This window comes from Puma concolor, chromosome A3 (genome assembly GCF_028749965.1).
Source record: "Puma concolor isolate L17-30 chromosome A3, mPumCon1.1.hap2, whole genome shotgun sequence".
Lineage (NCBI taxonomy): Eukaryota > Metazoa > Chordata > Mammalia > Carnivora > Felidae > Puma > Puma concolor.
Window position 1 is genome coordinate 66,555,680 of NC_141669.1, and position 27,824 is coordinate 66,583,503.

General features: G+C 39.6%; 1 protein-coding gene and 1 long non-coding RNA gene across 3 annotated transcripts in view; both read left to right on the forward strand.

Annotated features, from left to right (window-relative positions):
• The first annotated feature begins 3,789 nt into the window (after positions 1-3,789).
• Positions 3,790-27,824, forward strand: part of EFEMP1 (EGF-like fibulin extracellular matrix protein 1) — a 60,556-nt gene continuing 36,521 nt past the window's right edge. Inside the window, exons 1-5 of one of the 2 annotated variants that reach the window (XM_086701069.1) lie at positions 3,841-3,946; positions 4,678-4,722; positions 5,209-5,296; positions 9,578-9,626; positions 9,791-10,207. In XM_086701069.1, coding sequence (XP_086557195.1) covers positions 5,213-5,296; positions 9,578-9,626; positions 9,791-10,207 — 550 coding nt within the window. In that variant the 5' untranslated portion in view covers positions 3,841-3,946; positions 4,678-4,722; positions 5,209-5,212. Of the gene's footprint in view, positions 3,947-4,677; positions 4,723-5,208; positions 5,297-9,577; positions 9,627-9,790; positions 10,208-27,824 lie in introns of both variants that reach the window. The other variant, XM_025932168.2, reaches the window with a different exon arrangement.
• Positions 18,545-26,511, forward strand: LOC147582517 (uncharacterized). Its single transcript, XR_015249216.1, has 2 exons — positions 18,545-25,946; positions 26,190-26,511. It is a non-coding gene; the product is annotated as an uncharacterized LOC147582517 (long non-coding RNA).

The window sequence follows — 27,824 nt, forward strand, 5'->3', positions numbered from 1 at the left end:
CAAGGTGACAGATACAGGTAAAGTATAATATAATAACTGCAGTTACAAATGTTGTTACCCTGGTCAACATTTGTGTAGAACTGATTCAAAGTGATACCATGGTAACCCAGCTAGAGCATAGCAAAGTTCAGGCAGGAAGTCCTGGCTACTTGTCCTATTTTCTTTCCACTACACAAACCTTTAAATTTGTCTAGAACTGGAGACTCTCCCAAGACACAGAACTTTCAGTGCAGAAAGTGGATAAGCCCTGGACAAACTGGGGTGAATTGAGCACCCTGCTATTAATCCCTATGTAATTGTTTCATTTTTATTACCTTCCTCCTGAATTCATTATTTTTAATACATTTCATTCTCCAATTGCCCACACACCAGTGAATATTCTTTTTTTTAAGTTTATTTATTTATTTTGAGAGAGAGAGAGACAGCACAAGTAGAGGAGGGGCAGAGAGAGAGGGGGAGAGAGAGAGAATTCTAAGCAGGCTTTGCACTGTCAGCACAGAGCCCAATGTGGGGCTTGAACTCACAAACTATCAGACCATGACCTGAGCCAAAACCAAGAGTCGGATGCTTAATGGACTGAGCCACCCAGGCACCCCACCAGTGAATATTCTTAATCAGGTTTCAACCACAGGATTGGTTGACTCCATGACTCAGTTAACGAAAGAGCCTGTGGGTCCTCGATACTTCTAATTATTTTTAGGAAATTTTTAAAAAGGGAAATATTAAAATACAATATAAATTTTTCTTTGCAATACATATAGTGTAATAGTTGGTAAACTAGGAAGCAGAAGGCTCCCTTATAAAAGTTAGTCACTAATAACTTTTCAAATCACATGAAGAGAAGCCAGAGTTACCTTCTTGAATTAAAGGGAGAATTCAAATCTTAAATCTTTAAAAATCATACACACACACAAAAATGCCAGTGGGTGGTGGGGAGGAATTCAGAAGCTGATCCAAGCAGAAGTGGCTTGAACACTCAGCTTGCCCAAGGACAGAAAGCCTGGGAATCTCTCCCAACAGCCTCTCCCAAGAAACACTCGCAAGCTGTCACTCTGGAGTGCAGGATGCAAGCAGGGGACATCACGAGGGCCTGAGCTCCCAGGGTAGGAGGCTTTGTCACGCTGCAAGTGAGTATATTTTCTGCCACAAGTAATTGAACACCTGACTGAGACTGGCTTGAATCATAAGAAAATATATTACCTCACAAAACTGGAGTGCAGAGGTAGAACAGAGTCCACGTATGGCTGATTTGGAAGTGCAACAATCAGGGCCACATTATGACTTTCATGGTCCCTGGGCACTTTTGCCTTTATGGGCCCCTTCCTCCATTAAAAAAAAAAAATTATAGTTCATGACTGCAATAGAATTAAGACAAATTAATCCCGGCTGTATGACATTTATTTTTTCCTCTGACTTCATAAGAAAATAAAACATTGTGGAGAATCCCTAAAAGTATCATGGGTCCTAAGATCAGTCAGCCCTATGAAGAATCCATAAAGTATCTAGGTTCTGTTCGTGGTTGGCCACCCACATCATGTAACACCTTCGTGGACAGGCTGGCTTGCCTCCAGGAGATAACATGGCTGTCATTGGCAACTCAGGCAAAGGGCTCCATTGTTCCCGTCCACTGTGAGCTTTGAAGGCCTTTCCCCTAACTATGAAAAGGAAATACTTCCTTCTAGTTTTTATTCATTTGAAGTGGGACAAGTTTGGCACTTGCTTTTAAAGTTAAATATATTTTAGCATATAACCTAGTACTTCCTCTCCTAAATACCTTAAAGAAAGGAAAACATATGGCCACACAAAAAATGTCTGCATGAGTGTCCATGACAGCTTTATTCATAAACAACCCAAAATCTAGCAACAAGTGAACAGATAAACAAGTCAGGGTATAGCCACACACTAGAATACTATGCAGCAATAAAAAGGAATGAACATCTGGATGCATCTCAAAAGCATGCTAAGTGAAGGAAGCCAGACACAAAAGAGTACATATTCTAGGATCCGTTTATATGAACTTCTGCTGAGGAAAAAAAAAAAAAAAAACTCCAGGTAGACCAATTAGGAGGCTGTCATAATAATCCAGGTGGAAGATGATGCATGCTCAAACCAGGATGTTAAGAAGTGATGAAAAGTGGTCTGATTCTGGATATATTTTGAAGACAGAGCCAAGGGAATTTTCTAAAGAATTGAATACAAGTTGTGTGAGAAAAAGAGAAATCAAGGATGACCCATGATCTTGGACCTGAGCAAACTGGAAATTGGTATTAACTGGGATGGTAAAACAGGTGGATAGAGCAGGTTGGGAGAGAGGGTGAGACCCAGCAGACTTGCTAAGTTTGAAATGCCCACTAGGTGAGATGAAGATAACAATGTCAGCAGTTGGATATTCCGGCAGGAAGAGTTCCAGGCTGGAGATAGAAATTTGGGAGGTTCAACCCACTTTTTCTGGGGAGAGAGCAGAGGATAGATAGAATTTTAAAAAATAATAATAACAGAAGAAAATGTCTGGGTAGATCTTTTTTTACTAACCAAAGGCAAATTTTTGTTTTGTTTTTTAAGTTTGGAGGTCATTAATGACTAAGAAAACAAACTTTTTGAATTTGATAGTAAAAATTTTCAGTACTATTAGCAAAACCCCACATACTTATGTAAGGTTCAGGGCCATGAAGCTCCTTTGATCTTGCCCAAAGTTGTGTGTCTTGTAACCAATCTGGCAAGGTCTGGGCAACCCACTGCATATCCAGAGATAAGGAGTGAGGCCTCTACCCAACAGCCTCTCACTCTGGCACTGTCTACCACTTTCTCCCCTGTGGCCAGCAGGAAAGGGAGCAGATCCTCTCTCTCCCACCCTCTCTCTCCTGCTCAGTGTCAAGGTCCTTAGCATCTTCAGTTTGCACATTGTCTCATTCATGAAGTTGTAGTTGGCCGTTTGCTTCTTAGAAGACATGACCGCCTTGGAAGCAAACTATTAATCTGACTGTAGAGTTGGAGCCTTCAGAGATAACAGCAATCTGTGTGGTATGATTTGAAGAAGCCAGAAAAAAATTTTTTTGCTCTCCAGATTCCCGAAATTCCACCATTAGTATGAAAGGTGAAAGTGAAATGCCCAACTTTGAATGACCCATCCTGGGGACTCCTGCAAGTGAACCAGTGCAGAAAAGAGAAGCAGTGGATAAGAAAAAGGGCCCATAAAAAGAGGAGGTGTGTGAGACCAAAATCAAAGCTGGCTACACAATTTTGTTAGTGTGTGTTATACCTGGCCCATTGCCAACCATGGCACATAGTAGGTCAACAATATTTGTGGAATGAATGGATTCTCTTTTTTTCTACATTTGAGGAAGCAGACCCTCCCCCACGCGCAAAAAAAAAAAAAAAAAAAAAAAAAAAAGCATTTGAGAGAAAAGGCAAAAGAACCAGTTCAATGAATGGGTTAATTTACTGTCCTAGGAGTCACTTACTGGGGGGAAAAAAAAAGATTAAGCAGTTCCTCAGGACCCTCAGCAGCTCTCTGGGAGAGATGTTTCCCCTCTAAAGGGCACAAGATACTGTCCGGAAGGCTGGAGCATCACCAAGGCTGAGTCAAACCCAAGACCTCACACGCCAAACGTGCCATCTTCGGCCTGGGGTTCCGGGTGTCTGGGAACTGGGGTGGGGGCTGACAGGAGAGGGCAGGCGCGGACGCAGAGTGCGCTAAGAGGAGGGGGCGCGGACCGAGAAGCGCAGCACGCTCTCCCGCCTGGCCTGCAGTGCTAGGCTCAGCTCTTGCACCTCCCTCCGCTCTCTCCTCCGCCCCCCTTCGCCCTCCCCCTTTCCCTCCCTTTCTCCTCCTCCTCCTCCTGCCGCCGCGGCCGCTGCCAGACCTCGCCAGTTCAGACCCACCGGGCTGCCCTCCCCTGCGCTCTCCCCCTACTGCCCAGGCCCGGAGCGCAGCGCGGCCGCACAGGTAGGAGCCCCCGGTGCACCCGGTGCCCGCCGGGCAGCGCTAAGGGAAATAAGTGGGGTGACCTCAGGGGTGCAGGGGTACCCGAGAACTGTCCCAGACTGAGCAGGATCTCTCACGCAGGGAGGAAGGTGGAGGTGTGCGGTCTCGGAATGCGATCTGTCAGCATGTGCGAGTACCCGGGTGACATCTGTTTGGATGGGCAAGTGTGTGCGCGCCGACAATCAGCCGACTGGGCTTTGCCCATAAACGAGGCTTTGAAAGTTTCAGGGGGCTAATGTACGAGATTTAAGCCACACCTGGATTCCACAGGAGCTAGTTTGAAGCTGGAGCGCTGAGCAGCTCCCGGGTACTGCCGCATGTTGACTTTCTGTTGCGAGAGGGACCTCACCTCCCCGGGGGCAGGCCCGCTGCCCCGAAACTGGACCTGGCTGCGGTGCGGTTCCCCCGTTCTGGCCCTAGGCAGCCAGATTCTGATACCAAAGGACTGATAATGCGCAGAGAATCAGAAGCTTTGGGCTGCTTCTCCACAAACCTGGGGCTTTTACACAAAGCTGCAGGCAGAGAACTGGCGTGAAAATGCCACTTAGAGAGTTTGTGTTGGAGGATATAAGAAGGAACTCTGAAGGGCAGGTATTCTACTAGGGAAGGAGATTGCTCTTCGAGTTTTGTTTTGGTGTTTTGTTAAAAAAAAAAAATAGCTTGAAGCCAAGGTAATTCATATTGATTCACAGGTATTTCAGCTGAGCTGTGCAAGGAACTTCCTTTACTAGCTGGAGGTGAGCACACAGGGAAAGCCTTAACGTTCAAGGAATCTGAGATTTGCTGCCCCACCTTCTCTCTCTCTCTCTCTCTCTCTCTCTCTCACACACACACACACACACACACACACACACACAAATGCACCATCTCCTTTGAAATTAAGCACCCTCTCTTTTCTTTTCTACCCCCTTTCTGGAGCCTGTTGTGTAGGTACAGTATAAAATGCTTGCTGAATATCCTTTGTATATGTTAAGCGCAGCTGGATGGAGTAAAGTGAAATGTAATTCTGCAGCCGTTTTACAGTCTTTGGTGCCTCGTTTGGCCACGAAGGTTGAGGAGGGGGAGGGGGAATGAGAAAGTAGATTGGAAATTGGGTATGATGGAACATAAACCTCTCCCTCCTGCCCTTCCTTACTTGATACTTCACAGCTAAACTTTTGTTATTCCGCCCCCCACCCCTCCAGCAGATACTAAGCACCGGTTTGTCCTGTGTTTTCTTTGAGATTCATGATGTTGAAAGCCCTTTTCCTAACTATGCTGACTCTGGCTCTGGTCAAGTCACAGGACACCGAAGAAACCATCACGTACACGGTAAGGGGTGATGGAATTTGAGATAAGTGCGGTTCAGCGGGATTCAGTGACACAAGAGAGACTTTATCCACTACTGCCAGTGTATGTGGGCTGTAGGCTGTGGAGGGTAATAAATTAAACAACACTTTAGTATAGTTCACATTTTAAGATTTATTTAAATTGCCCATGGTTCCTCCAAAAGTTCATTTAGATCACCAATTGAGATAGGGAGCAAAATGTAATGATTCTGCAAAACCAAAAAAGGAGAGAGACCCTTTTAAAAACAAAAACCTAAGTAAGGTACATGTTTCCAAAACATGCAATAAATTAATGGAGGTAAGGAATTGGAAAGCCTGGATCCCTATATACAGGCAGATAAAAACAAACATCACAAAGAAAGCATGTGCCTCATTTGGGTGTGTGACTTATGTTCTCATGTAAATGGCCTGTATTGAATTTATAAAGGCTATATATTCATTTATAGTATAAATAACAATTCATATAAATGCCCTTCAGGTAAACTTTATGTGCTACCAGGATGCAGCATTGGCTAAAGTGGTCTTAAAATGCATTGTGTGAAATTTGGTTTTGCATTTTCTAATTAATTACATCTGATTATTTCCAAGTAATATTTGATTAATTAGTGAATTGCATGGGTATAACCAATGTTTAATAAAATATTGAAAACATCATCAGACCCATCCCACCATCAGGAATGAATGTGGTGAGAACAGAGGGCAATACTTAACCTCACTTCTGGTGAGTTTCTGTGCACCTCTGTTTTGTGTTTTCTTTTTGTTTGCTTTTGTTTTGTGTTTTCTACTCTTTAACCTGTGTTGTGAGACAAGTGGTATTTGTCCTGGATCATAATATGAAAAACATATTTTTCTATTTTCTCCCAATTTAAAATTAAGTAATCCTACTCAAAAGAATGTGAAAAATTTTTGAAAATAAAACTCCTAAAAGTGAGCTAATGTCAATTACTGATAATAAGCATTATCTCACTTTTTGGTATCCTATTATCCCTAGAATGTTAGTATTCATCTGGAAAGTGTTCCTTGTTGTTGTTCAAATCAACTATAAATCAAATAAGTTTTCACATAAATATTTTGTTAACTTAATGATAAATGTAGTTGCTTCCTCTGCTGAAGATAAATAAAGCACATGAAATGATTGTTTATCTTCAAATGAGAATGTTTTATTATTCAGGCTAAACTTACTGCCTTCTTAGGAAGCTAGAATGAAGTTAACTACACATTTTTTATATTCATCCAATAAAATATTTTATTGCTATAATTGCTTGTCTTATACCCCCTTCTCTTTGGTTAATCAGCTAAATCACATTCATCTTTAGCAGAGAAAGTTCCTTGTGGATTAAACACTATAATTTTAGACCACTAACTAGGGTTTATTATTATTATTATAGCAGATTTTCCAGATATGACATCCTTTTTGTTTTAAGATTGGGTCTATTCTCTCTTGAACTGTGTATGCCTAATGATTCATGGTTAAAGAATAAGATGTAACTACTTTTTGAGTACCCCACTGTGGAGACACCATCTCCTTTCATTTTCATGGTGAAGTATGAGAGAAGTGGTATCATCTTCCTATCACCAATAGGAGAACCGCAGACCAGAGAGAGTATCTAACTTGCTGAAGGCTACACAGCCAGCAAGTGGTGAAGCTAAACTCAGTCCAGGCTTGTTTAATAGTAGATCCATATTAAATTTACTGGAACTAAATACCTAAAACAATCTGCATGTCTTCTCTAGTTAGCATACAGATTATTCAAGTGAACTGTCATTGTGCCTGACTTGAAAGGTAGAAGATTGAGCCCATATCCACAAGACAACCTCATATCCCCCTTCCATTTTAAAGTTAAAGTCTATTCAGCCATTTACTCACCAAGTACCTGCCATGTGCATAAGCAATTCGTACCACTAGCAAAAGAATTTAAGTTTTTTTGTTTATTAGGAAAATTCAGATCTTCATCTTAGAGAATTTACCCTGGGAAAATATTGTTGAAAACTACAAAGTTCCTGAGCAAGTACAAATATTATCATTATATAGACTATACAAGTTGCTAAAGAAAGAAATAGAAAATCAAGGAAGCAATTAATGTCAGTACCGGCATATTGGAAGAGGTTGAGCTCCATGCTGAACCTTAACGGAAGTAATGACTTCAGATTAATCTAGAAAGGCTGAAGTGGCCCCTGAATCAGCGAAAGTGACATAATTAAAGTCTAGAGGTAAGAACAACCAAGACAAGTTGAGGAGATGTCAAGGTTAGATGGGCTGGAGCTGGGTAGTGGAGGGAACCTGCAGATGGCAGTAGTCAGAGTTGAGAGGTCTGCAAACCAGTGTGAGCTCTTAAATGCAGGAGTAACATAACCAAGACAGCAAGAAAGGCTGTCGTGGAAGCTGTGTGTGGCACACAGAGTTATGGAGACCTGCCAAGAGCGTTGCCTACTCATGAAGCCAAGAAGGCTTTCACCAACGTGGTAGATCTAGAAATGGACACAAGGTTGGCAGAGCTTGCAGGAGAACAGTTGGAAAAGTCAGTGTGGATATTAAGGTTGTAATCCTGGGTCCTAAGATAGGTGCAGTGCCTTGGACAGGTTAGGGAAACTAAAAAGAATTAGCTTAGAAGATAAAAAGAGTTTAACTTTCACCCTGTGAAGTTTCAGATATCATTAAAATATTTAAACTGAGCTGTCTCCGTTCAGCAATTTACTTGCCAAGCATCTGTTGTGTGCATGAGCAACTCTCAGCTCTATTAAAAGAATTCAAGTTTATTTGTTTGTTCACTGTACTTTTGCTCAATCTTTCCTGAAGCATCTCCCTCAAATCTGCATCTGGTCAAATGTTTTCCTGAGCTTAAAAATTGTGGAGAGAAAAAAAAAATAATTAAAAAAATTCTTCAGGGGCCTCTTATCACTTACAGCAGTGTTTCTCAGGAAGTAGCCTATAGGCAACCTGTGACAGGGTCACCTGGGATGCTTGTTAGGAATTCAGATTTCAAGCCCCCTACCCAGACCTACAGAATCAGATCTTTTGAGTCTGCATTTTAACAAGCACCCTGGGTGACTCTTAAGCTTGATCATAAAGCTTGAGTTTCATTGACATTCAAGATAGAATTCAGTTCTTGCCTACCCCTCTAACCTCATCCTCCCCCCCACCCAGACTACTCCCAGTTCCTCTTTAACAATGTCACACCTTTGCTCACATGGTCCCTCACCCCTAGAATTCCCTCATTTTGCCTGGGAAGAGCATATAAGGCCCAATTCACTTGTGGCCTCCCCCATAAAACTTCTCTGCCACCCTGTCATGCCCACACGCTACCCTGTATAGCATTCATCACTTCTTCCACATACATGCTTGTGTCACGGCACCTGACATCTTGCTCCAACTTGTCTACCTGTCTGTCTCTTCTGATCTGTGAGCTGCTTGAGAACAAGCACAAGGTCTTCATGACCTCTGCATCCTGAAGTACTAGAATGGTGGCTGGTAGGAGAAGGTACTCAGTAGATGGTTTGTTCAGTGATTGAACTAGAGAGGACCTGTAGGAATTGAAGCTAGGAGACAGGTCAAGGTATGAGTGCAAGACTTGGGACTCAGTTGAACAGGAATAAGGAAAGCCAGCTGCTAGAATGCTCTAAGACAATAGAGAGAGGAGGGGAAGTGTCAAGTTCAAGTGAAGGAAAAAAAGAACTTGGTTGTATCTATCTTTCTTTCTTTTGGTAAAATTTATAATGTGGAAGGAGGGCAAATAAAGCAAAAAGAGCATTCAGGGAGATTAGAGAAGATGAGTATCCTGACAGAGAAAAGAATTCCAACATGGTGATGGGCAATTGTTCTAAATACAACAGAAGTGGTGAGGCAGCTGGTGATTGAGAAGGGACCTCCTAAAGTGATCCAATGCACAGATATGTCAGAAAGAAAGAAAAGAAGGAAGGAAGGAAGGAAGGAAGGAAGGAAGGAAGGAAGGAAGGAAGGAAGGAAGGAAGGAAGGAAGGAAGGAAGGAAGGAAGGAAGGAAGGAAGGAAGGAAGGAAGGAAGGAAGGAAGAAAGAAAGAAAGAAAGAAAGAAAGAAAGAAAGAAAGAAAGAAAGAAAGAAAGAAAGAAAGAAAGAAAGAAAAAGAAAGAAAATCTAGAGAATGTTAAACTACCCATCACATCATGTATCTAAGACTCTAGAGCAAGGATTGTTGCCATAAGAATGAAGCTTTTAGAGTGACTTCTTAGGAAGTTGGATACACAAATTAACTGTCTCCTGGCCCCATCTTTGATGTTTCTTCACAGCAATGCACAGATGGATATGAGTGGGATCCTGTAAGACAGCAGTGCAAAGGTGAGCCAACTTCAAAGACTTCCCATCTGAACATAGCTTTCTGTCTCCATCTCATGTCACTCTTCCTGTCCTGTTTATATTCTACCAAAAAGGCATGAGTATATATTTACATGTTCAGATTTCCCTCTGAGAAGATTACTGATTTCTTTTATTGCTGACCACAGATATTGATGAATGTGACATTGTCCCAGACGCTTGCAAAGGTGGAATGAAATGTGTCAACCACTACGGAGGATACCTCTGCCTTCCTAAAACAGCCCAGATTATTGTCAATAATGAACAGCCTCAGCAAGAAACACCGGCGGCAGCGGAAAGTGTGGGTGCCGCTGCAAATGCTGCCGCCACATCAGGTACAGGCGCTGGGGGCATGGCAGCCAGTGGCATGGCAGCCAGTGCAGTGATGCCTGGGGGTGGCTTCATCGCCAGTGCTGCTGCTGTTGCAGGCCCTGAACTACAGACTGGCCGAAATAACTTTGTCATCCGACGGAACCCAGCTGACCCTCAGCGCATCCCAGCCAACCCTTCTCACCGGATCCAGTGCGCAACGGGCTATGAGCAGAGTGAGCATAACGTGTGTCAAGGTAAGCATGACTGATTATGCTAAGGAGAAAGTTCTTGTCCAGGTGCACCTCGTGGTGAGCACGATAACAGCTCACATTTGCTGAGAGCTTCCCACATGCCAATAATCATTGCAATAATGAATCATTATGAATAATTAGTCATCGTTAATAATAACAATTAATCATTGTAATAATCCTAAAAGGTGGTTGCTGCCTATATGGTCATCATTTTACAAAGGAGGAAACTGTGGCTCAGAGAGGTCATCAGGGCTTCTAAACCTTAGCTACACATATTTAGAGTCTCTGGGGAGCTTTTAGAACTTCTCTATATCCAAGCCACACCCCAGCTCAATTAAATAACAGTCTCTGGGGGTGGGTTCCAGGCATCAGTATTTTTTAAAGCTCCCCACGTGGTTCCAGTGTGTAGCCAAGTTTGAGAACCAGAGGTCACACAGGTGGTGAGAGCAGAGCTAGCCTGAAAACCCCAGCAGTGGGGGCAGAGTCACAGCTGCCAGCAGGAGCAGTCAGGTTATTCATTCGGAATTTGAAATTGTGCCTGTCAAGCTACTCCATAAATGTCCTTTGGGTTCTCAAGATTTCATTTCACTTGCCACTAACTTATTTTCCTCACTGAGGGATAAAGAGATGGGACTTCTGTTTCTTGTTACCTTTGAGGGAATCTCCCCCACTAACATTTATGTCTTTTTAAGTTGTCATGGGAGTACATTTCACTTATATCACTTGCACCATAGTACCATCTACTTGGGTTTTTCTGTTTATTTTCACAAAGAGTACACATCACTGTGCATTATTCTAGAAACAGCAGTAGACTCATGCTAGCAAAATGATAAGAATCTTGGGCTTTGAAGATGTGTAGGATATTAGCTAACTGGACTGTGCTAAGAGATTTTGTTCCCCTTTTCCTTCTTAGCAAACCCTTTCAGATCTGCCTGGTGTGGAGACTGTTACTGAGATGGGCCATAGGAGCCCCAGACTCCTTTTTCACTGCCAGGGGCTGAGACAGTAGACCCCATATTACACCACAAGTGCCTGGTACACACTGGCCAATGGAAAGGGCCCAGGAGTTCTTACCTTCTACCTGCTCATGAGTGAGGAAGAGAGCACCTTCCTCCCTCAGCACTGAGGGGCTCAATTGGGATCACCTACATGCTACATTAAGTGAAAGAAGCATCTTCTGGTTCCCTGAGGTGCTGCCTTTTCTTCATTAGTGTTGAGTTTTATCTTCTGTAGGAGATAGATTTCAAATGGCTTATAAATGAAGTAAGGACACCTATCACACTCTGACTTTTATTGTTTTATATTTTGTGTTCAAATTTTTAAGTACCCCACATCAAGAGCTAACCCGTGCTGTGATGGTGTCACTTTTCAGAGGGCGCATCATATTAGCATCTGTTTCGTGTTACTGTCATGAGTCAGAATTCCAATATTGATGATGAATGCTTCAGCATCTGCTTGATATTCTGATATTTAATTTAAGGATTATGTCAAGGAGATACCCTCACGAGGTTACTTTATGTATACGTATTTGAGTGAATATTGGTGAAAGGTATCTTGAGCTTATTGAAGATACCAACTTTTTAATTGTGTTATTTAAATATATAGTTGAACTGGAAGGGTTGGTGGAATTTTTCCTGAAACTTAAAAGTTATGCTGAAATTTTTTAAGCATTGACTTTTATGACTGAATTATTTTTCATGCTTCAGATGTATATTTTAAACGGTACTTAGGAGAAAAAAAAACATAAATGAATAGGTCATTTCCCAAAGTAGCTTATAGTCTATCATTGATGATTATGGTTGACTTCAAGAACAAAGCCTAGAACCAAGTGAAGAAGTTCTAGGATAAAGCATATTCAAGACTTATAATATGTACTGGTTACAGTAGAAGCTGTATAATAAAGTGTGAATAATAAAAATTAAATCCTATTTACTTTTTCTGAAAAAGATTTAGACTACCTTACAAGGTTATTTTTCACATATTACAACATTTGTAATTCTTACTTCTATGAGAATTTTTTTCTTTACATATAAGCTAAAACGATTAAATGCCGTGCTTATAATAGATGCTAAAAACATACACTTACTGTGTGCACACAGAGTATTCCCAGCCCAACTGTTCTGCATAATTCAACCAATTTCTAAAACTTGGGATTGGGGTCTGTATCATTGAAAGCAGGGTTAAAAGTTTTTTGGATGACTTAAGGCTTAAGTTGGATTTCTTCCCACCTCACAATTTTGCAAAGTGCCCATAAATGTGGATTTACTTAATTGTTGATAAAAGGGGGTTATTTCATATGATAACAACAGGATAATCTGTCTGGGGAATCTGACTAACATAAGTCGAGTCACACTTGTGCCCGTTTATTATTGAGCTAATCAAACATGCAGTCCAGCTTCTTCTAATTGCCTGCAGATGTATGACATTCCCAGTCCAGGCCAGCAGCACAAAATAATGTTTTATAACCAATGTGAAAGTACGGGGACCTCCGCTTAAAACAATAATGTGCTCCAAGGACCTATATTTCTGACATCATTGTGGAGTTTGAAGAGCCTTCTGTTTTAATAAAGACCTCCACTCCCTTTTAAATATTTCGTACTATGCCCAGTAATCCAAACACATTTACCATGGTTGCTGGATCGGAATAAATGAATGCCTGCAGATGAGTCATATTTGTATTAAAATTATTTCTTTTTTCCACATATATTTTTCAACAGGTACAGTTTATCATTACATAACCTAAAGCTAAGGACATTTTTTATTTAATGGCTGAAATGTGTACTGTGCTTTGGTGTTAAATTCAACTGTACCTTTGAACATACTATTACTAGCCACAGATGGCACCCAATAATTTAAATACCAGTAGGTATTTTTAAGTGTGTTCTGCTTTATAAATATATTTTTATTTTTATATTTTTAATGTTTTATTAAACATTACAAGAGAGAGAGTGAGATAGAGCATGAGTGGGGGAGGGGCAGAGAGAGAAGGAGATACAGAATCTGAAGCAGGCTCCAGGCTCTGAGCTGTCAGCACAGAGCCCGATGTGGGGCTTTAATCCACGAACTGTGAGATCATGACCTGAGTTGAAGTCCGATGCTTAACTGACTGAGCCACCCAGGCACCCCTATATCTTTAAACAACTGTCTATGTTTTAACATTCAGTGAAAACATGATTTATTATTTTTTTTTACTCCTTTTCATGTATTTGTCCAGAACTTTTCAATTTAGTGCAAAAGCAAAGGGGTTAAAAGAGTAACATAACATGCAAATATCAATTCACACTGAGCAAGTTTTTTCAAACAAGTTTTGCTAACCATGGGTGATGCTGAAAGAGCAGTTTGCCCTGAGAATTTCAAATGAGCAGCACCATCCTTGGCAGCCATAAAACTACATGAATATCATTTTATTGCCACATACTTGGAGTCATATATAAATAAAGTTTTAGAAATTATTTCTCTATGAGCTGTCACCTACCTATAAGAAAACAGATATTCATCTATTCCAAAAGGAAGTTAAATGAACGGGAAATATATTATAACCCATCAATGTGTCACTTTGTTTCTACAACTTCATTGCATAGTCTCTGTGTAATCTTCCTCAAAGGCAATGGCTTTGGAAATCACTAGTTTGAGTTAAGAAAGGATTTTTAAATTTTTTTTTAACATTTTTTTTTTAATTTTTTTTTTTTAATTTTTTTTTCCAACGTTTATTTATTTTTAGGACAGAGAGAGACAGAGCATGAACGGGGGAGGGGCAGAGAGAGAGGGAGACACAGAATCGGAAACAGGCTGGATCTGAGCCATCAGCCCAGGGCCTGACGCGGGGCTCGAACTCCCGGACCGCGAGATCGTGACCTGGCTGAAGTCGGACGCTTAACCGACTGCGCCACCCAGGCGCCCCTAACATTTATTTATTTTTGAGAAACAGAGCATGAGCACAGGAGGGGCAGAGAGAGAGGGAGACAGAATCTGAAGCAGGCTCCAGGCTCTGAGCTGTCAGCACAGAACCTGATGTAGGACTCGAACCCACAAACCATGAGATCATGACCTGAGCCAAAGTCAGACGCTCAACCTACTGAGCCACTCAGGAGCCCCAGATTTTTTTTTAAATCATATACAACTTTCTAAAAGCCTCATTCTTCCAGGAAAAAAAAAGTCTTTTGGGAACTGGCAAGTAAGAGAAAGCATCGATTGCCCAATTTGAAGGAATTTGTTTACTCAATTGAACTTTCAAAAAATTAAACATAGGGCATTTTGTTTAGCTGGTAATTATGCCATTACTAAAATCAGTCAGGATTTACAGGTATCATTACTAACTTGCTAAAGAAACTGAAACATCAAAAAATGAACTTGATACAAGGGCTTAATAAAGCTGATTATGGAGCCAAATCCAGGATGCAGCACCTAGCTTGTATTACATAAGGTATAACTGAGAGGTGAAAATACAACCTAGGGTTTCCAAATGTCTCTGTTTACCCAAGACTATCTTGGTTTGACTACTGAAAGCCCCACAACCCAGCAAATGCCTCAGTCCTGAGCAAATGGGATGGTTGATCACCCTAGCACATCCTCAACAACCAAATCTCTTGCACCTCACTGCCAAGAGTAAGGAAATCCTAATGTTAAAGCCATTTTTTCAGGTTAAGGCATGTTTGTTCAGTGAAATTGTTTTTTCAATTTGTTTTGAACTTTTAAAAACCAAACTTCACTGATTTTTAAGTACCTGGACACAGTCTTTCTTTACAGTTGACAGGCTCCCACTTGCCAGTTTGTCAGTGAGCTGTTTTCCACATTGTTCTAGACTTTGCATGTGTGGAATACCTAGTCATTAGCACCTACATACTTAGATACATGTTATACCTTGGTGGCTCATCTTTCCACATTTCTACTGGGGAAAAACGTACCACACAGCCAAATTAAATACCATGCTTCAACTATAAAGTTTTGTTTGTCAAAATATTTTTTCTATTTTTAGCTCTATTTTAAATGATTCAATTTGATTTTTATCACTATTGTCTGTGATGCAGGAGCAACTAAAACACTAAAAAGAAAAAACTGTATTTTTTAAAAGCCTTTAAGAACAGAAAACAATATGCTCAGGGTTTAAGAAGCTCTACGCTCTTGGGGATCACCTATTATCTTTTGCACATTTCTTCATAAACATAAGGATAACTAAAATACTATTTTGAAAAGGAAAGAAGTTACTATCTATACATCTACTTAAAAAAAAAGAGAAACTTGAGCTAACATGTACAGATTCTCAGATGCTGGGAACATCTTTCCTTGACTTCTTTCATTTGAAATTTAAATGACCGCATATCCAAAGGTGGATTTAGAAATTATAGTGTAATCAACTGTCTTAGCATACCTGACATTGTCATTACCAAAGAGCTTTCAAACACTACCTTTTTTTTTTTTTTTTGATCCTCACTAATGTCATTAGGGTTTCTCATTGCTTTGGTTAGTTTTGTGAGGAAATGTCTAATTTTTGTTATGTATAATTATACAGCCCAGTGAAGGACTTTGATCACAGAAAATAGATATTTTGCTAAAGGAAGACTATAATTGAGTAAATTATGATATTAACAGAAACGAATACTTCAAGCAGAAAATAAAATGGGTATTTAGTCTGCTTACTGCTTTTCATTGCTTTTAGTTGTTAATTGCCTTTGAGTATCTAAAAATTCTCTAAAGCCAGGCCGCCTGGGTGGCTTAGTCGGTTAAGTGTCCGATAGCTCAGGTCATGATCTCACACTCCGTGAGTTCAAGCCCCACATCGGGCTCTGTGCTGACAGCTCAGAGCCTGGAGCCTGCTTCAGATTCTGTGTCTCCCTCTCTGCCCCTCCCCTGCTCATGCTCTGTCTCTCTCTGTCTCAAAAGTAAAAATAAAAACATTTAAAAAAATAAAAAAAATAAAAAAAATAAAAATTCTCTAAAGCCATATAAATGGATAGGAGTTGATTTTATGGTGATATCTTAATTACATTTTAAATAAGCTGATGCTGTGTGGATGGAAGTAATTGATTTTCTCCTGAAAAATCTAGTACAGTTTCATAATTTTACTTCTCCAAATACCATAACCACTGACTGTTCAGTTAACTTAAGACTATTTCTAGGGGCACCTTGGTGGCTCAGTTGGTTAAGCGTCTGACTCTTGATCTCGGCTCAGGTCATGATCTCACAGTTCATGGGATCAAGCCCCATGTGGAGCTCTGTGATGACAGCACGGAGCCTGCTTGGGATTCTCTCCCTCCCTCTCTGTCTCTGCCCCTCCCCTAATAAATGCATATTAGAAATTGGACTTATTTCTAATATACATTTGTGAACAGTGTATATATGTATCTGATTCATGCACACTCAAAAAGTGTCCTTAAAATTGGTTCATAAAAATTGTATGGCAGCTATTAGGTAAAGGGATGAAAGAAGTCAGTATGATCACACTTCTGCAGCAAAAGACTATGCTATGTAACTACCCAACTCTACGATTTCCACAGTGTGGTCCCTAGACCAGAAGCATTAAGCATCATCCAATAATTTATTAGAAATGCTCGTTCCTGGGCCCCGTCAGACCTACTGGATCTGGGGATGGGGCTCGGCAACCTGTGTTTTAACAATCTCATGATTTTGATGTGTGTTCAAGTTTGAGAACCAATACCCTAACTTAATCTTAACATCAGGAAATTGCATTCAGCTCTAAAAATCAGAGGGCAGGGTCATAGTACTTCACATGGAAAATGTGCAGTAGAAAAGAGAAACCATCAAAAATATATATTCTATTTCTAGGATATTATAATATTTCTCTTTTACTTCTCTTATCTTTATTACTGTCATCACCAGTACTCTAATTCCTAAACATGAGAGGTCATGAGTCTCATTAGTAGGGCATGAGAAAGGGAAAGGAGGCATCTAAAGAAAAGAAGAGACCTTGCATCTCTCTATAAAACCTGCAAATGTGAAATACTCTAATGGTCCTTAAATTGTAAGTAGGACCAGTAGGACCTTAAATTGTCAGCAGAAGCTCTAAGTTCTGCTTTGGCTGTGGTAATAATTGGTGCTAAGAGATACTCATACCTCCTGTAGGCATAACCCTTATGCTCATGACACAAACTGGCAAGATGAGGTAATGCTCTTTGGAAGTTCAGTTCATGCAGAGTCACAAAAGAGGAGGTTGACTCTGACTTTGGCTTTAAAAGCATCTTTCATTTCACCAAAGTGATAGGAGATCCTTCCAATAACAGAGGCCCAGCTGACATCTCATTCTATGTAGATTCTCTGTCTATCACCAGATAATAGAAGAATATTCACATAGTGTCTCTGTTCAATTCAAACTTGATCAAAGATTTACTTCTCATCAAAGATGAGATTCTTGTTAAAACTAGTTAACACTTAATCTGTGGAATGAATTTCCCTCTCCCCATAGCCGCAAAAAGAAGCAGATTAGAGTAGAATTGCAAGCTTCGGTAACTTCAGGAATGTGCACTGGTACTGGCTCATTCTTTCTTTCTCCAGCAGAAAGTCTCAAACTGTATTCTCTGAAATCAACAAGTTGCCCCATTTGTAAGGATTGCCTTTGCACTTGCTGAATTACTGGCACAATTCTATTCTTTGAAACCAACGAGTAAACAAAATTTGTCCCAAATGTGTTTGATTTTGCACGAATGTACAAATAAGTAATTCATGCCACATCTGAAATCCATTAGCATGCTTCTTTTTCCAGGAGGTAACTGCAAATTGCACACTCAAAAACAAAACTGATCAAGAAAACTGCATTCAAATACTGGCAGAAAACTACAGCTGTCATTGCAAGCATTTAGCCACAATTTCGGTCTTGTAGCTTGAACCTAAATGATTTGTAAACATTTAATAAAGATGAAGTGAAGAAATGACATGAAAAGAAGGCTGAGTAGCAAGATACTGGCAGCAGCATGGATAGCTTATTGCTGTCAATTTCATATGACCACAGATTCAAAGGAGGGAGAGACAGTGAATCAATGTTATGTAAATGTGTACTAAATAGACTAAAAAACTTGAGATTTGGGCAAAATCAATTTCTAAAACTTGAACTACTTTTCAAATAACTGTGCACCTGTACTAGTCAAGGGTAACCAGGCAATACCACAAGTGAAACTGATCAAACAGAACATAAACCCATTCAGTTCATGTTCAGTAAATTCAATCAAGTTTGAGAACCACTCTCTGTTGCGAGGCACTTTGATAGAATTGGAGTGGATGGAATGAGTGGTAATTGTCCTTGGGGAACTTGGCATCATCAACCCCTCAGTTACCAAAAAGTAACAAAAGAGGGGCACCTGGGTGGTTCAGTCAGTTAAGCGTCACCTGGGTGGTTCAGTCAGTTAAGCGTCCGACTTCAATGTAGGTCATGATCTCATGGTTTGTGAGTTCAACCCCTGCGTCCAGCTCTGTGCTGACAACTTAGAGCCTGGAGCCTGCTTCTGATCCAGTGTCTCCCTCTCTCTCTGTCTTTCCCCTGCTTGCACTCTGTGTCTCTCTCAAAAATAAATAAACATTAAAAATTTTTTTCAAGAAATTAAAATAAAAAAGCAATAAAAGAAACCAACAACAGCCCAGCCAAGTAACACATGGGACATCACAAGAAGTGCATAACAAACTGCCACAAGCAGAAGTAAAACTAGTGTGTGCTTTAGGCATCCTTCCAAGTTACTAAAATCCATATTTGGACATAAAAAGAAAACATGTCCCTAGAAATTTGGTCAAGAACAAAAGTCTGGTTCCTCCCTCAAATGGACCATTTCGAAAGGAATGATGAGGGGAAGTTGAGAGGTATAAAGTGGAAATTAAAATCCAAACAGTAGAGGAAGTAACCATCATGTAGTCAAGCGGAACTGGTAAGAATCAGCATTGTGTCCATGTTCCTTCTACCTTAGAATGGTTTCCCAGGGGAGTCCTCCAGAAACACAGTGCTGCAGATGGGAACGTTAATGAGGAAAGGGGTGGGAGGTGGAGGGGAGGAAAACCCAATCAGAAAATACTCATGATACTGAGCCACAGCACAGCAAACATCTGTGACTGCTTCCATCTCTCCCCAACAAAATACTAGTAGGTTCCTCCAGCTCTGCCTAAATATCATCGCGAACTATGTCCTGTTTTACTTATTTTGAATAGACACTAAGCAAATGCTTTGTGTGTGTGTGTGTGTGTGTGTGTGTGTGTGTGTGTGTTTAATTGAATAAATTAATGGTTTCTAACCATCAGGGAGCTCAGGCTTATGGTTTACTCTGAGTTCTAAAACCATCCTTGTAAATGAACTATTAAGTACCATATGTATATGAGGTATATTTCCCAACTATGTATTTTATCAAATTTCTCATTAGTAATGGAGGGCTTAGATATCTTGTTCCCATTTTAAGCTTAAGCCACTTGAAAGGAGCTATAAAGTCTATTCTTTATATCCTGGATTGTCAGGTTTTCAATAAACATTGGTGAATAAACAGGTTTCTATTATTCCTAGAGCAAGACCAGTAATTGGATATACCAAAAAAAAAAAAATTGTTTTTTGCTTTCTGGCAAGTCATTTAACTAGTGAATGCATCTTTGTATCATATGTATAATTCCTCAGAAATCTAATGGTGAATAGTGAAAATACAGTTGTTTGGGGGAAATATTATTTGTAATATTTGAAGTGATATAATCATAAGGCTAGAAAATAGGTAAACTCTCTGATACTGTGAACAAACTCAAGGCACTTGATAAAGCTCTCTAAAACAAGGGTAAGAAAAAAGGATCAGAGAAATCCATCTTGGTTGTTTTCCTCAACTGCCAGCCAGAAATCCTTTTTTTGTTTTTCAATGTTTTTTTTTTTTTTTTTTTTTGAGAGAGAAAGAGAGAGAGAGAGAGCATGAGTGTAGAGAGGAGCAGAGAGAGAGGGAGACACAGAATCTGAAGCAGGCTCCAGGCTCTGAGTTGTCAGCACAGAGCCTGATGTAGAGCTTGAACCCACTAACCGCAAGATCATGACCTGAGCTGAAGTCAGATGCTTAAACGACTGAGCCACCCAGGTGCCCCAGAAATTATCTTTTTTTAAGTCAATTTTGTTCAAGTGCTGAAGGGTAGAATCCAGGAAAGTCACTTAGTTGGGTATAGGTGACTTAAAGACGTGTAGTTCTGAGCTGGCCCCAAGGTAGGAAGAGCTGATTTGCTTAAGAGGTGAGAAGAAAAGCCATGGATCCCAAGGACCCAGGAAGAAAGAACCCAGTTTATGGAGAGCCTCTTGGGAACTTATGAATAGCTTATACTTGAACTGTAGATGAAATAAGAGTGTGAACCAGAGACATGCATAAAAGCAGAGTGTATGGCTTCTATATATTTCCAAGTAAAACAAGAATCATGATGGGATACATGATAATGAAATAAGCCTTGCACCCTAAACAGCTAGGTGTGCTGCAAGGAATCTAATCCTACTCCCTTGAGTAGAGGTGTAGAACATGATCGAGAATGAGAAACATCTCAAGGGGCTGTATTCTGTGTCCTCACTGGAGACCAGGTCTATCACAATCTGGATTCAAAGATTTTTTGTTCAGTGCTGATTAGTTAATTTCACTTGTGAAATATTTTGCAGCAAAGCTCTCTTGTCATACATATATTCACAAATGAGTATGCCTTTAAATTGTGGCTGAATTTTTTACTATTTAGTAAAAAACTTAAATATCTCAGTATTTTTAATTTACCAAAATTATGAAGAGCAGTATGTCTGTTTCTCAGAGTCTGCTGTTGAACCTTCAAACTGTTGTTGAAGAGTCTTCTTAGAGAATTAGTTCAACTCTAGTTATTCTCCTAAAATATAGGAGCAATTTAGGTATCTGGCATCATTTAACTTTACTAAATCCACCAATGAATTTTTTTCTAGTCACTGCTTTTTCATAATTTGAATGCTGAAGAGAGATTTTTGTGTAAGACGGTTTTCTCTACTTAGCCATGTTCTTTCCTGAGCAGTTTGTGATATCAGAAGACACCTCATCTTTAAAAAGAAGGACATTCTAGAAGACATTGTTAAAAGACACCCTAGAAATCTGCCTATGCAGGCCCAGTGCCCCCTTTCTTGCCTAGATTGCATTTATTCCAGCTCACACATGTATATGCACACACACACACAAGTATATGCACACCACAGCCATTTATGGGCACATGAACAGCCATATATGATGTACCATCATTTTGGTAGGAAATTTCATATCAAAATTAAGCTGATCAAAGCTGATAAAGCTTCTAAAATGATTCATTTACTCGCTCATTATTTCTATAAAATCAAACCTGGAAACTGCTTTCTAAATTCATGTGTTTACCTACCACAGGAAAACAGGGCACCTTGGACAGCTACTGAATTATTTAATCAACAAGTAATTACGTTAGATGGAGTAGAGTCAGGGTCAACAAAATAGAAGTGAAATCACTACAGTTAGCCTCAAAGGCCCTGCTCTCTTACACTTCTGAAGCGTCCTGGCCATCCTGCACATTTCTTTACTAATCTTTCTCACAGATTTACTGGGATTCCATCCTGACCCGCCTTTTATGATGGGCAACTGAATTTTTAACAAAATAAACTTTTTATGTAGACCATCATAGAATGGATTAAAAAATCACTTATCTGGACCTGACACTTAATCCCCAAGCCCTTTTATTCTTCAGACTTTGGCAAATTATGTGGTCAGGAGGTAGCCTGGAATAAAACTCCACTCAACAAGCAAACCAGAAAATTCCAGTAATTCATGATTAAGTAAACTTCCCAGTAAAAGCTGTGGGCCCTTTTTGTAAAAATAGTTCATGACCTGGCATATCAGAAGAACCCTAATCCAGGGAGGTAGCCAGAGTGGGGGAGGGGGAATCCTCCCACACAAGCTGGTAAAGATGCAGGGCTTTGTTCTGAACTTCAATTGCATGACCTCCCTTCTTTAGTGATTGAAAAAATAAATAAATAAATAGTTAATGATAAAAAAAAGAAGCTAAATGAAAGAAGGAAACTTAATCATCGTGCGATTTTCACAGCTAATGACAGTTCTGAAATAGCAGGAAAGATTATTTGGCGACTACCTCATTCAATAAAAAAAGTTAAATAACAAAACCATTGTAAATTAGAGTTCAACTCTAAGTAAACTAAAAAATCTTCTCATTGATTTTTCAATTTAAGCAGAAAAATAGATTGTGTAACCATACCAGAGCCATAGTTTCCAATAAACCAAGCTGTCACAGATGGTTAATACCCCAAATAGACCATCAGAATATCGCTCTATTAGAAGATCTTGACCTATTTAGTTGTCATTGTAAAAACCTGGCCACAAACAATATTAGGGTTCTAATAGAAAGTTTTAAAGAATTATTGGAAACTCTGGTTATATCAGGAGTAGGCAGAACTACACATTACCAAAAGTGTGAATCTATTACAAAGTGCTTTTACCTGTATTTTTCTTTGAAAAAATACACTTTCTGGTCTAATATTAAATAGGGAACAGTTTATAGAGACACAAGAAAATAAGGAAGACCTCTAAAAGGAAGAGTACATGAATTATTTGATTAAGTATGAGTAGTGTTTTGAATTTTCTCAAGCTTAAAAAATCAAATAAAGGTCCTGTTAAGTGGGTAAAACTACCTGCTAGCAAAGGGCCTGCCTGTTACTCACGGTAGATCTCAGGTTAGAAAAAGAAGAATCCGTGTAGATTCAAGTTCAGACCACATCTTTGCACTTGATTTGGAGAGCTACATTTACAAATTATTCTAACAGATGACACATCACTGGTATGTAAATTCTACTACCCAGCAGGAAAAAAAACACCACTTTCCCTTCAAGAAGAAATAATTTCTTTTCTTTGTTACAGTTAGGGGAACCTCTTATCCACAAAGTTCACAACTGAGTAAATCAGTTGCCAATAATTCATGACTGAAGTATTGCTTTCTCTTTGATTGATTTTAAATGTATATACCAAATATTATTGGGATGAAATGGCGATACCTGTTATAGGACTTCTCTGGCTCCTCTGCTAAGTGACTCAACTAACAATGACACTCTCCCCCAACACCACCTACCATCACCACTTATCAGTATGAAAATCACTCATCTAGGAAAAAAGCAAAACCTGCAATGAACACCTGTTCAGGTAGAGGCCAGGACCATAGTCACACGTTGGTGGAGAGAAAAAGCAAGATAGAGCAAACAGGTGAGTCATATCCTTCTCTTCCAGGAGTCTCCTGTTACCCTGGATGACAGGAGAAGCTGTAAGAAGACTGAGGGGCAGGGAAAAAAAAATAAGGGAGATGTAGAATGGAACATCTACATCTGGAAGAGAGATGTAGAGAGAGAAAGAGAGAGAAAGGAGAGCAAGATAGGAACATTAAAGACAATGAGCAAGTGTAGACTATACTAATCAAAAATAGGTTCTACTGAAGTATCTCATAAAATAGTATTACAGTTACCAACTTCCCACTTATGTTCATACATATAAATGCATATTTTCCTCAAAGAAGAAACTGATGAAGGAAAAAAGGAAAGATGGCCCTGAATAAATCAGGTTTACTGTTTTTTTGTTTTTTTATAAAATTTGCTAGGGGAGTTTTAAATTTGGAATTCAATTGTCTAATGTTTTTTGAGAATCTTCTATATGCTATGTGTGATAGACCAGTGCTTCTCAAATTGTAATGAAATATGAATTACCTGGAAATCCTATTAAAATGAAGATACTGATTCAGTAGGTCTAGGATGAGACCCGAGATCTCACATTTCTACAAAGTCCCCAGATTTTGTTGATATATAACAGAGCGTGTCTTCCAGTAGTTGACAATTTGTGCTTCCCACCAGGAAGCAGATATATCTAGTGATTCTTCATCCTCTACTTGCTGCCTTTAGCAAAATGTGGTATAATGTGGATAATTTGCATGTGGTGAGTTGTTTTTTGTTTTCAGAAAGATATTTTTCTCCTCTGGTTAGTACTCAGTTTCTCAGATGCAAATTCCATTGTAACAGCTACAGCTGTAATACATAGATATTTTCTTTGCTTACTAATTAATAGAATTTTCTCCTGCAGTAGAATGTTTTTATGCTTGAATGCTCAGGAGGATCCCAGAAAGTAGTCTTTGGCAGCCAAGAGTGGCAGAAATCCCATGAAACTCAGCAAAAGACAAAGGTTCCCATCTGGGTCTTCCCCTAAGTGACTCAGACTGTGTTAAACCAGTTAACCTCTCTGGGCCTCAGTCTTCTCAGATGTTAAAGTTAAAAGAGTTGTCCTTTCCAGCTCTTATTGAAAATAATTTTTAAAAATGAGAGAAAGTAAGAGAGAGGTAAAGAGAATGCACTTTGTCTAGGTTATAAGCTTTACAAGGGTGGTAGCTATATGGCTCTTGATTGATACATGCCTGGTATGTCAAGTGGTTCTATTGATAGGAGTTCTTCTTTGCCTTTCAGATGGTATTTTTATCAGGAAAACATACCGGAGCAAGTTAAAATATGCCCAGGGAAGAATGCAGGTGCCTTCTGTGACTATAATAGCATTAATGACTCAGAAACAAAAAGCCAGACAGTTGTAATGACGTGAAGCTTTATTGACAAAACAGTTCACACCTTGTACTGGTTGTTTGTTAAAAGTCAGGACCAAATCACTGAAGCTTTAAAAGCTAGATCACTGCAGTCTTTTCACCAGGCACTGACAGGGGTAATTATTGTGGTTCATGGCACAGCCCAGGACTCCCATTTCAATTCTAGCATAGAAAGGAGTTGTTTTTACTTTGGTGCACAGTAAATATACTTTTTGCATGTATTAATATAAACTACTTTAAAATGTAAAGGTGCCAACGCTAAATGTTAAAGGCTCTGTATTATCTTCTTGATTTTGAATTAAGATTTCCTGCCTTCCTAAGTACCTTTCAGCAAAGAACAATCTGTTCATTTCACATTTTTGGATTGTTTTTAGCCTCAGACTCAAACCAGGTTTACAACCAAAATAACTAGTCCTTACTCAGCTTATGTTTTATTATCCATCACACAGAAACCATAAGGAAATCTATGCCCTAGTTATCTGTTGCCAGATAACAAATAACCCTAAAACTTAATGGTTTCAACAACACTTACTATCTCACATTTTTCCTGGGTCAGGAATTGAGGTGTGGCTTAGCTGGATCCCCTGGCTTTGGGTCTTTCACTAAGCTACAGCCATCTCTAGATTTGACTAGGAAAGACCCTCCCCCTAGCTCCTTCCCCAGTGGTTGTTGGCAGGATTCATTTCCTGCCTCTATTCCTCATGGGATCTTCCTCCTTCAACTCTTTGCTGCATGTGCCTCTCCATAGAGCATCTTACAACATTGCAGCCTTCTTTATCAGAGTAAGCAAGTGAGGGGGCAAGAGAAAGTGCCAGCAAGAGAGAGAATGCTACTAAGACTGAAGTCACAGGCTTTTGTAACTTAATCATGGAAGTGACAACCCATCACTTTTGCCATGTTCTGTTCACTAGAAACCAGTCACAAGATCCAGTCCACTTTCAACGGCATAAATGCCAGAAGTCTGGACTCATTGGGAGCCATGTCACTAGCTGCCTACCACAATGTGTAATTAAAATTCCCCCCTCATTGATTCCAGCCAAACCTTTAGAGTTACATCTAGAATTATGAATAGTTTCAAAAAGCAAAATATGAATTAAAAAGCAAAATGCACCCACCTCCACAGCAGTGCAAGAGACTGTATGACTCATTCAGATATAGAGTCTGATAGGTGTGGTTGAAATAGGCAAAGAAGGGGCGCCTGGGTGGCGCAGTCGGTTAAGCGTCCGACTTCAGCCAGGTCACGATCTCGCGGTCTGTGAGTTCGAGCCCCGCGTCGGGCTCTGGGCTGATGGCTCAGAGCCTGGAGCCTGTTTCTGATTCTGTGTCTCCCTCTCTGTCTGCCCCTCCCCCGTTCATGCTCTGTCTCTCTCTGTCCCAAAAATAAATAAACATTGAAAAAAAAAATTAAAAAAAAAAAAAGAAATAGGCAAAGTACTATCCATAAGAACCTCACTCTTCTGACAGCTCCTTTTGAATGAATGGAACTTTCTCTCCTTCATGGACTTGTAATTTCTAAAATCCTACCAATCCTGCCCAAAACTACTCCTAACTAATTATGACCATATCCCTTGATTTGAAAACTTTGTAATTAAAATCTCCTTTAATCTATTCTACAAATAAACAATAGCCTTGAAACAAAAACTTTGTGAGCAAACACAAGAACTACCTTTATTCTTGCAGATTAGCATAAGTCTACATGCCTGTTACCTAAAATAAATTTAATAAACATCCTTTTTGCTTCATGTTAACTTTTGTCCTAGACATCTGTGATATTTGTGTGTTTGGTAGGGAATTGTGGAAAATGTTCTCCATCTCTCCCATAGAAATCTCTGTTTAACCATGTTTAAACATGTTTATACCTTTTGCCTCAAAAGTGTACTAGGAGACATGGGAAATATAACCTAAGGTTACAGTAAATAGGTTATGTAAGATTTAAAAATTCAGAAGCCATAAAATGTAACATGGACTTTCTTGGGATTCTAAGGAGTAGGTATCTTGATAAGGAGGCAGGATAGTGGCTTGTTTTTCAATAAGAAGACAATAATGAAGTGCACTCTGAAGGAAAAAAAAGGGAAAAGATACATAAGCAAAAACAGAAAAATCAATGAAGGTGGAAACCAAAAAATGGAACAATGTACAGAGGAAATTGTAAAATCAGATGGTGACATGGGTCAAAAGCCACCAGCCACATCCAAACTCTCTTAAGAGAATGTTCTAGTAGCTAAATTGTGAATTAGCCAGATGGAAAGGATAGATAAAAGGCTAATACGGCTATTAAAAGGAGTAATTAAAATCCAAAGGAAGTGTTTTATTTTTTCTTAAAATGAATATGAACCAAATGTTGTTAAATTGCTTTTTAAAGTGCATTAAACAGCTCTGTGTGGAGTTCAGTACCTTTTCTCTTTGGTTCACTTTCCCCAGAATTAGTTTCCAGATTTTCCCAGGTGTCTCTGATGCCAATAATAAAAATCTCTTTGGGCCTGTTGAGTAGGTACTAGATAGAGTACAATCCTAGGTACTAGGATATCCTAGGTACTAGGAAACCAGTTAGAGGCCAACCTCTGGCCTCAGGCCTGAAGCATCCTGGGGAAGTGGGTCTGGTTCATGAAGCAGTCAGTGAGAGCTTGGGCAGTCTTCAAGGGGGCTCCCAGTCAGATGTGGTTCCCTTTACTGTGAAATCCAGAAAGGAGAAAAAAAGTATTATGCTCATAAGATTTCCTCATATTCAGCCATCCATTTGCTAATACATTCTCTTGACATAAGTAGCCTACTAAATTCCTCTTTCCTCATCACTAACTCTAAAATGACAGCTTAAGGATTATCCTTTCTGCCATTTACCATGAAACATAGCTCCAAACCAGTTTGTTGTAGGTTTCTGAGCTTAACCACATAGCTCACATTGAGTGGATAATCAATCATTCTATGACTAAATCCATCTGGAACAAATTTGAAGAAGTGGTCATGTAGGTTTTTTTTTTTTTTTTTTTTAAATTAAACTGAAACCAGAGTTGATTTCTTTTTGCAAAGATTTAAAAGAAAAAAAATTATAAAACTCAACAAT